At 40.3% G+C, this 11,236-nt stretch overlaps 1 protein-coding gene and 1 non-coding gene across 2 annotated transcripts; both read left to right on the forward strand.

Annotated features, from left to right (window-relative positions):
- The first annotated feature begins 203 nt into the window (after positions 1-203).
- Trnas-aga lies at positions 204-285 on the forward strand. Its single transcript has one exon. It is a non-coding gene; the product is annotated as a tRNA-Ser (tRNA).
- Positions 286-4,570: 4,285 nt separating this feature from the next.
- LOC105281321 (5-phosphohydroxy-L-lysine phospho-lyase) lies at positions 4,571-11,148 on the forward strand. The gene is made up of 9 exons (XM_011342444.2): positions 4,571-4,685; positions 7,354-7,457; positions 7,550-7,668; positions 7,786-8,020; positions 9,222-9,315; positions 9,653-9,861; positions 9,973-10,198; positions 10,280-10,678; positions 10,813-11,148. The coding sequence occupies exons 1-9, from the start codon at positions 4,590-4,592 to the stop codon at positions 10,918-10,920; spliced, it is 1,590 nt and encodes a 529-aa protein (XP_011340746.2). The 5' UTR covers positions 4,571-4,589; the 3' UTR covers positions 10,921-11,148.
- The last annotated feature ends 88 nt before the right edge of the window (positions 11,149-11,236 follow it).

An 11,236-nucleotide genomic window follows, 5' to 3' on the forward strand; every position in this document is an offset into this window, starting at 1 on the left:
TTTTATGGATGACAAAGGATCATTTTATTGTTAAAACTTGAAAAAATAAGGAATAGATTGTACAATTTAATATTTGCGTAAAATAAGATTTAAGAAATACATAAACTGCGTTTGAAAAAGATTTATATGAACGTAAAATTGGATATTAGTGAAAGTGTATATGATTTCTGTTTAAAATATATAGAGAAAAGTAATGTTCCCAAGCAGTCGTGGCCGAGTGGTTAAGGCGTCTGACTAGAAATCAGATTCCCTCTGGGAGCGTAGGTTCGAGTCCTACCGACTGCGAAAGCAAGTTGATCCATATTTTTACTTTTTTTTATTATTTAATAAATTTATATAATGCATAATAAAATGCAATAACAATAAAATAAATTTTATTTTCGAAGTAGATATTTATTATATATAAAGTTATGTATATATGTATCAGTTTATTTCTTTATCAATATCGTATTAAAGCGTACATTGTGTTATGAGACGCGCGATTCTTACGTCAATATATTATGTTTGTTGTATATCGTGAATTGAGATAATTTATATCGCAATCGATGGAATAACAGATTTAGGAAATTGCAAGTGAACGGTTAATCAATCATTGGACGGAAAATATTAATGAATTATGAAGTACGTGTGAATCTCATCAGTGAGCCGAAAGAAAATTCAGGACAATTCTGTATCCGTACATCAGCAATTATAGATAAGATCAGTATGGTTTACCATTACCGCATTTACCGCGTTTTCTGCATAATATTTTGTACCATTTTTCCGTAGATTTATTATCCAGCTATTATTCCATATTTTATTCAACTATATGTAATGATAATAAATTCATAGCTTCCTGATTTTAGGAATATCGTTTGAGCATGTACGTACCTTCAATCATTCTTTTCTTCTTGCTTTGTTCTTTAGTCTGTCCTGTGCTTTGTCAAGTGACTTAAATCATACAAACAAATAGCGTTCAACTTAATAAATGTCCAAGAAATGAAGATTGTAAGAACCATTTTATACTTCTTCTTTGCGGCAAGCGTCATTTGCTCAAATCTTCGTCAAGGAATGCACGGCGATCAGTCAATCCGAAAGATTTTACGGTCGATCATACATCAGGACGTAATCATCAGGATTCAAGGACTGAATACCTACTATGTAATGGAATACTTACTTGAGATCGTCACCGAGACAGTAATCTCCAAGTGGCCTTCGCAGATTTTTGTCTTGGAAGAAGCGGAATCCATCGTCGAATCGCAGGACATGGCTTCCTCCCGCACTCTGTTGATCTACCTTTACGAATCGGACAACGATGCCAGCTACACGGACTTGACTGATACGCTGACGGACATCCGCTTGATATCCTATCCCAAGCACATGCCGAAGCTGTTGCTGATAGTCGGCTCGAGTGGGCATACGTTGAACGCGCTTTACCAGCTCAAGCACCTGTGGGCTCTAGGATTCTTCGACGTGGTCATCATGGAGGTGTCTTTGCACGCGGAGCACGCAGAGCCTCTCTTCCTGGCTGCACATCGTTTCAATGGGTTCAACGACGAGTACGTGAAGCTTACCGCGTACAACGATGGTGTCGACTGGTACCCGGACAAGGCGCGAAACATGTACGGCAACACGTTGAGAGTGATGTTCGCAGAGACACGGAGTCCTTATGGTAGCCTGGACGGGGAAAGTGGCGAAGTCACCGGCCTGGCCAGAGAATTTTCGGACGCCTTAGGAGTTGTCCTGAATGCGACGGTGTTGCCCACACCCTTAGGCACCGAAAGCAACGTGGTGTACGACGCTCTGGGACTCGTATACTTTGATTGGTACAGCACGAGGTACGAGCACACCGTTACAGTTGGGGACGACAGGATCTGCTTGCTGATGCCGAGATTGCTAGCGGAAGAACAAGTGTTGATGGATTTCTGGCCGATTATTGCGATAATCCTGATCGGTCTGCTAGTGGCGGCAATAGTGTGGTACGCGTCGAGAATCCTGAGGATCAACGAGCGAATGCGCGATCCTCTGAACACCATCAGCATGATCCTGGGCATCTCGCCGTTGTACAAGCCTCGTAGCCTGGTGGAGAAGATCCTGTTCGTCGCGATGATGATGACGGCGGCGGAATACACGTTCGCTTTCCAAGCGACGCTGTTCGAGTTCGTGATAGAGTACGCGGGTTACAAGCGGATCTCCACCTTTGAAGACCTGTACAAGACGGGGCTGAAGGTGCTGGTCTCGCCCATAGTGTACGATGAGCTTGCGGAGAGCAAGGACATATCCCGCAAGTTCCTGAAGAGGTTCACGCCCAAATATTCGTTTGAGGACGATTTGATCAAGTCGAGGAAGACGTCCAAGGCGTCCAAGGCGTTCTTCATGTCCGAGATAGACGGCAAAGTGGCGGAGATCATGATCGTGAATCGTAAGGGCGATAAGCTCTACCGGCTCTCCGACTTATGCATCATGTCGCATTACCGTGTGCACAGCCTTCCCATACGATCACCCTACAGAAGTGAGATCAACGGAGTGCTGCTCTCGCTGACAGAATACGGTTTCGCGAAGAAGCACATGGACGATTTCTGGGCGAGAGAAGGGGAAAAGAAGACCGAGACCAAAATTGAGCTCGTTCTCAGCGATCACTCCATATATGTCGCTTTTATCGTCCTCCTCGTGGGCTACGCGATCGCGATCGTGGCGTTTGTAGGAGAATTTACAGCCGCTCGAGCTTTAGAACGCAGAAACTTATTCCGTAGTATATTCCATATCAAGTGTCCACAGATTATTGCGTGTCGATTATTGAGACGTTAACATATTCACATATACTTTATTTTATTCACATATATTTTTTATCTTCTCAAGGGACCAATATTTCTGAATATTGATTCTACCATGAAGAACAACGAAAATCCAAACTTGGAAAAATATGGATAGGATTACTTTGTAGACACCCTGTATACATGTAGCATGATTTGTGACGCAAGTATAACAAACGAGAGCACGCAGCATTGGCGTTATGCTTCATTCGGCCAATAAAATCCCGCAAAACAAGTTATAATTTGCATTCAAGCGTTCAAGATTTGATACCAATAAGGCCGCAAAAATAAGTCTTGCGCAGCGCCTGCATATTTATCGCACGATAAACATTTGGCACTTTTCTTTTACAAACTGTTATCACGGTCCCGCGATTAAATTTATTTTCAGGACCAGAATCGATGAATTTTGCAGCGTATGAATAATCTTGAAAAAATATCCGATTGATTGAGATTGTGCAATAAACATCGAATAATCACGATACAGATCATTGTTCTTGAGGAAAATACGAAGTGTAGATGCAGACTGAAAAATTTCTATACACGAAAATAATATTGAATATTAAGTATTAATCCATTAATGAATACTTTTTCGATTATCAGGCAATGAATGTTACAATTTCCTCTTCGAACTCATCAAGCGCCCTCTTTCAATACGAAGATAATTCATTGATTATCTTTAACTACATGTCGTTTGAAAATTATTAGGCAGATACGTTATCGGCGTGACGATAAGCAACGACGATTTCTGCAAATAAATTTGCCTTAAAATCGGTAGCAACGTTCATTAGCGCGCATGTCCACAGTGGAAGATTTGTAATCGCGCAAACGTGACTTATTTTTGCCGCGAGCACGATAGTGCGACCACGTGTTTGCACATATCACGAGATTGCCGCTCTCATCTAAATTATTCGATAGCGCGTATCACGTGTCGCGTATCGTTATCGTGGTCGGAACGTGCTTGCGGCACGTGGACATCTCCATCGAGACTACAACGTTTGATAATATCAACTATGATACTATGTTTCTCTGTTAATACATTTCGTGCATATGAAATCTTATCTTCTCCATTATTATGACAGAAGACAGTAGAGGATATAAAGCTGACTATGTATATAAGAGTGGAAAATTAGACATTGTGAGCATTTCACAAGCACTTTCCAAAAAAGATAAACGGAAATATTCCGAGCTGTTATATCAGTTAATCGAGAATGTTAATGTCTCATTTAGACTACGTGTATTTGTACAGTTCGTTATTTCTCTGATTTCGTTCTATTTCATATGAATAATTATTTCCTACGCGAACTAGAAATGTATCAATGATCTATTTCATAAAACCTTGTTCTCGATGCACCAGTGTCAAGTTGGTCGCATGCAAGGCCGTCCTCCTATAGAGGAGACTAAAATTAGCGATACGTACCGCTGCGAGCCTCCATAAGCGCTAGCTTAGTTTCCACAATAGTTAGCTACTTGATTTTTTATATCTTTCTAAAATTAATTTCGACGTGTCGCATGAGCTGCAGCAAGATTGACACTAATTGACCATCAATAAAATGTTCAGCTCTAATCTCAACTGGTTTTGAACTGTACAAAGCAACTATCGATATCGGTAGTGGAATTATGTAATCGCATGAGTAATAAACGCTTTCGATATGTATGAACAATTGAGTAAGTGACGTACAAAAGCGCACGTACGGGAAGTGGGGTGTCGATTATGGAGGGAGAGCCATTGGCCCGACACCAATGGCATGCGCATCCCCATACTTTTTTTGCCCCCTCCGACTGGTTCCCTATCTATATATGATAGGTATAGGTCGCGGTTCTGCTTTTGACTACTCCCGCAGTTTTTGGCTGATCGCTACGCAGAAACGCAGTCACGTTGGCCGAGAAACTCAGGTACGATTGCAAATAACGTGTGGATATAGACACACGAAGGTATTTTTATTAATAATTATTAAATTGTTTGGTAGAATAGATCTTTTTAGTAACAATTATTAAATTCTTTAGTAGAATTATCACAAATGATAATTACAAAGCTGAGAAAAATATATAGAAAATGTTATTCTGTGTCTTTGTTATTATTCAAGAATTTATTGTACATATCTTTTCTCTGGTGTTTCTGTTCTCGCGTATGTAGGATCATTCTACCAATTTTTATTACGTACGATTCGTGAAGCAATTATAAAACTGAGATTATAAAATTTATGTTTCCTAACTATCCTAACGTTGCATTATGGCAATTAAATTATTACATATAAATATAAACATATATTGAATCAATCAAAAAGCTCGGTTCGATTCTCAAGTTTTCAAATTGTTTTATATGTAATAAGGCAACAATGTTGATAATATCTATATCATAGACAATAATGTCCAATTATAGACAATGGATTACTTGGTTGATGAATAATTTATTTTTACTGAATGCGATAAAGTAAAATTTCACGCAAAAATTGGACTCAACTTTTTGATTGATTAATATATATATATAAGAAATATTTGAGTAGTTTGAAATTCAGGTAAGAATTTTGAGAAACTGTTGATAATCGGAAAATTCCGACTAATACTTTCTCCATCGATAAAGCCACACGTACATTATATTTATATGCGATTATCGTAGTATTAGCGATAAGTATGAGTGTCGAACGTTGTACTCAGGCAATCGATTTTTTTCGACGAAGCTATTTTCTATCGGCATTTACAGTTGTAGTTTAATGAGTTACTATCTTGAAAATTGGCAGCATTTTGCAGTTTATCTTTCGCAAGTGGTGACATCAGACTTTAAGATATTGTTAACAACGAGCATACGCTCACGTTGTTTCTAAAACGTGAAATTATCTGAAAATGTATGTGTTTAGGATTCAAATATTTTAAAAAATATTCTAGAAATTGGTGGAATCTATTACACGAGGGATTAAGACCTTATTCTTTTTTGCTCACTCGTTTTGTTCGACACTCGGAAATAACATATCCGGTGGTCTCACTCGCGATCACCATAGTTCTCGCATGCGACAGAAGAAGAAAGCGGGTCATTTCGCGGAGCAAACAACTTTTGTCGCCTAAACGGTTACAGATCCCAATTTTGTCAGTCGCTCGCTGGATGCGAGATCATATAAGTTTCCTTATCATAAGGAAACGATCCAGCACGGCTCAATCTTTTGAATTTTCGCTCGCGGTTCCCGCATCGAGTCAAGTTGCGCGACAATTCGTCCCATCGACCGAGTGCCGGGTACCGCGAGTGACCTGATTCTGTGCCTGAACTTGTCGTTCTTACACTGAAACCGCTCGCTAGACAGCTAACTCATTTCGCAAAGAGAGTGCTATATCTCTGCTTGCGTGAATCTCAACGCAAAATCGCGCTCATATCGATTGCCAACTCATTGTGGTTCATTGTTGCAAGTATCGGGATCCAGTACGGTAATTGATCATCGCTATCGGTCTCGCGGTCGCGCTCGTCCAGCTGCCCAGCGTATCAAGATCCGTTCGCGGATACACGGCAGCTCGGACGTCGAGAAGATTTCTCAAATTCAAATTTCAAATTTGTAGGATCGGACGCGCCCTTCACGTTAGACGAACCGCTCACTGGATCCGTAATTTGTATCAAAATTGTTCAATAAATTTTTGTTTATTTTTTGTTCGCCAAAAATTGGGTCAATCAATTTATAACATCTCTCAACGATTCTAAGGAATTGCACCACTCACGTAACTCGCTCCCCTCAGAGCGTGCGATATATCGGGCCATTACTTCATTACTCCGAAAGCGTTCCCTGAACAGTATGCAAAAGTGATATCAGCAGATAAAAGCACGAACATGCATATGGAAACACTACTTGCACGTGTTAAACACATGCACTTATCAGCCGCCGGAAAATTTCCTTTTGGACGCAATCATATCAATTGAATGTTCAGATTTCTCTATTTAGAACTCTGATATTGCTATTATCTCTCGCCATTATATTTCTTTCACAATAACTGTAACAGGCACAATTTCTTCGTTTATCTACTTAATTTGACATGCTGTTATATTGCTTTATTTTTTAACAACATAGTATTGAAGTTTTAGCGAGTCTTTGTGCAAGCAGAAGCGTAGGCGCGAAGTGTTCCGTATTTTCAGCTTCCGACATGTAATACATGCGCTTTGTTTGCGAATGTGTTCATCAGAGATAATGTGGTTCTCCTCTGTGCTCTAAGTAATTTTCCATGTGCATGAAAATGACCTCATTCGTGTATCAAAGAAATCAAAAAAGCATATGTGAACTGGTCATGATAAAAAAATTAAAAAATCATATATGAAATGGTCATGATAAGGATTCGTATCATACGTGAACTTATTATTATTATCATTAGACTTTAACTGTCGAAGAAACCTGATAAGCTCGAGTCATTACTATATACTTTCTAGTCTAATAAGGGGATATGATTGATTTCGAAAAGTATTTTGAAATATCGAAAGAGTAGAAATTGTGACTCCTCGCACACACACACATGTACAATCACTGAAGTCGATAATACGATATTCCGAACGATTAAACTATCAAATAAAATGCAATGTTACATTTTGCAGATATCAACAATACAGAAAGTGCAACCAAAAAGCTTTGCCATGGCGGAATCCTTGGAACAAATGCCAAAATCCGATACCATAAGGCTTCGCGAGCGTCATATAGGGTGAGTGATATCAAATTGTTTTTAAATAACGGAGAAAAAATATCGAAAAGTCATCCGATTTATTTTAAAATAATTTATTTTCTTTATTTCAGACAATCGTGCAAGCTGTTCTACAAATCGAATCCGTTAAAGATCGTAAGGGCCGAAAGACAATACATGTACGACGAGAGGAATAATCGATACCTGGATTGCATAAACAATGTCGCGCACGGTACGTATTATATTTTCTAATTGTTAAGAAACGGATAATTCGTTGTAACACAGCAGGCGCGAGGACCGCGCGGATGATGATGTAACTCTCAATTAACACGAGTTAACTCGTTCACAGTTGGCCACTGCCATCCGGACGTCGTGCGAGCCGGTCAGGAACAAATGGCTTTATTGTCCACGAACAATCGCTTCCTTCACGACAACCTGGTGATCTGCGCGAGCCGATTGACGTCTCTTCTGCCGGAACCGCTGTTCGTTTGCTTCCTGGTGAACTCTGGCAGTGAAGCTAACGATCTTGCTCTCCGTCTCGCTCAGGCGCACACGAAGAACAAGGATGTTATCACGTTGGACCAGTAAGTTCTCCTCCCCCGAGACTGCTAAAATTGAAGCGTGCGATCTCTATAATCTTCTGCATTGAGTTCCATGTGTCTATCACACGTTCATGAGAGTCGTTTTCGAAAAGAGTACGAAAAGAAATGTGTTGTCACTCGTTGCCACTCGGACAGTCGGACCTTCCGCGCGAGCAGCTCCGCAGCGTGGCGCAAATATGCGTTGGTTATTTCCAGGCTGCGACGATGACAGAAAATTCGAACTGTGAACTAATGGATTCGATTTGTCTTTTGCTTGTTCCCAGCATCTTTCCGCTCTAAGTCCACGGGCGCTCGAATTGTCGATTGGGCAGTCGCGGTTGAACGTCGACGCTGGACATCCGACTCGTTTCACCGTGGCGGAAATACAATTCACACCGATTCTTGTCGCTGTTTTAGGTGGTGTAAGTCTCACGACGACGTATGTGCCACGTATGATATGTTCTCTCTTCTTCTAATTATATTTATTCTCTCCTACCTTATCGGTGAAGACGATGTCGCTGAACATTGGAGTGGATTTGTCCGAGAAAGAGAAAGACGGTGATAAACGCTAGACGATGATTCAACGGAAATGTCGTCAACTGGATAAAGCGAATCGTTGTGCTGTTAAGCAGTTTTGGCATTTTGTTGAACGCAGTTGGCATTTTTGTTAATGCTATTTAAATAGCTCGGGTGTTATTTAAGATAATGAAGCACGCACGCGCACACACATACGTGTGCGTATTGATGTATTTATTTTAGAAACATACTTTGTATAGAGTTAGAAAATTAATAACGATTATGGATACGCTGGGCGTCTGTTATAGGAACATGCATTTCGCGTTTCCATTGTCGCAACAGCGCCAGACGTTGCGCTTTGTCTTCTTGACGACGTCGATGGCTCAGAGACTCGAGTGCAACCGGATTAATAATTAATATTTCACGTTTCTGACCGAGTTTATGAATGACTAGCCTCCGGCAACTTTGGGCACGTACGAATATCGTAACGACGTTTGGGTCATTGGCCATGTTCGGACAACGACAAGGCTGGAACCGAAAGATTCCTTTTTTCAGGAATGATACCCGCTAGATAACAAGCGTAATGACATTCGAGATGAAATGATAACCGATTTTATTGATTTCGAGCAACCGTGAGAGCAACCGTCGAGGTAGAGATTCTTGCTCACGTTCGTCTTTCTGTTTCTAGCGCTTACCACGGACATTTGACCACGATAATCGACATCTCGCCGTACAAATTCAACAAGCCTAATGGTACCGGCAAGAAGGACTGGGTGCACGTGGTAAAGTATCCGGAATGCATTACGCAAACGATTATCGCGCATCGATATGAAGTTGTTTACTGCATGCGATTCGTTTATTGTTCCCTCTCTCTCTCTTTCTCTGAATAAATTAATCGAAATAATACGCTCGGAGTTATTAAAACTGAAAAAATAAATTTTGATATTCCCGCGCGAGACGAGAGCTTAGCTTGATTTGAATGTCGAGATTTGAAAAGAGATACCGCAAAGAGAATTTGTATTATTCGAAAGATAATTCGCTCACGCGGCATGTACATCATTCGTATCTCGATTAAAGTATTTTTTGTTTATTATATGCTCATGGCTTTCGTTATTTCAGGCTCCTTGCCCGGATGTATACCGCGGGAAGTACCGCGCCAGTGATTGCAACGGAGAGGATCTTGGTGTCAAGTACGCCGACGACGTAAAGCAGATCTGCAAGGACATCAAGGCCAAAGGACGAGGACTTTGCGCCTACATCGCGGAGAGCCTTATCTCCGTCGGCGGACAGATTCTACCGCCGCAAAATTACTTCCGGAACGTGTACAGGTGACGAAAGAGTTTTTTGACACATGCAAAATTAATAATTCTAAATATTAATTGGATCTAGAAATAAAAAAATACAAGTGATGAATAATGAACAGTTTGTTCATCTTCCAGACACGTACGTGAAGCTGGAGGAGTCTGCATTGCGGACGAAGTCCAGGTCGGTTTTGGAAGGGTCGGCACTCACATGTGGGCCTTCCAAATGTACGGCGAGGACGTTGTTCCGGACATAGTCACCATGGGCAAGCCCATGGGCAATGGTCATCCCGTTGCGGCTGTTGTTACAACGCCGGAGATCGCGCGCAGCTTCCGCGATACTGGAATCGAATACTTCAACACGGTAAGTACGCGGAAGATGATATTTCCGTAGGAATCTGCTGCGGATACTTTTCTGTAACGAAAAACATTTTGCTCATTTTAGTACGGTGGCAATCCTGTATCTTGTGCAGTGGCGAACGCGGTGATGGAAGTGATCGAACGCGAAAGTCTTCAGGAGAACGCCCTGAAAGTCGGTCGCCATCTGATCATGGAATTGGAGAAATTAGCGAAACGACGGAAGATTATCGGTGATGTTCGCGGTGTCGGCTTGTTCGTGGGCATCGAATTGGTTCGCGACAGAATCAAAAAGATACCAGCGACGGCGGAGGCGAAGCACGTTGTATCTAGGATGAAGGAGAACAAGATCCTCATCAGCAGCGATGGTCCGGATAACAACGTTTTGAAATTGAAACCGCCGATGGTCTTCACCATTGACAACGTCAATCATCTCGTATCTGTTCTCGACGAAATTCTCAAAGAAGTCGATATCGATTTCGATGAGGTAACTTATCAAGCAAATATTGTTTCCTTGAAAAATTACCAAACTTTGTATAGTAAAGCACACAAAATCTTGAAAATTTTATATTAATTCGTTCTATATAGAAATGATAATTACGTGATTAATGATTGTTGCAGGAGCCGGAAACTACTACAACTATCATCAAAGCAACAATCTCATCGATAGAAGTCGACAGAGGCACCGTGATGAACAATGGAAATCCATTACTCGTTCGCGCTAATTAATAGTTTCCGCTAATTTTGCAAATACCCAAAGTTTGCAATAATTTTATCAAAAGTATTATTATTTTTAAGATAAATGAAAATGTTTGATGCAACATTTTTTACAATCTCGTTGGAAATTCTAAGTAATTTTAGTAATTTACTTAGTAATTTAGTTTACTTTTAGTATATAAGACAAAATAATGTATAGAACAATATTATACAATATGATATATATAATATAAGACGAAATATCTATTAATCAATAAATTTTTTTATATAGAAGAAAGTCGTTTATATGTAATTTGAACCTTCGTAATAAAAAAATAGATTTTATTTA

The sequence above is a fragment of the Ooceraea biroi genome, chromosome 3 (genome assembly GCF_003672135.1).
Source record: "Ooceraea biroi isolate clonal line C1 chromosome 3, Obir_v5.4, whole genome shotgun sequence".
NCBI lineage: Eukaryota > Metazoa > Arthropoda > Insecta > Hymenoptera > Formicidae > Ooceraea > Ooceraea biroi.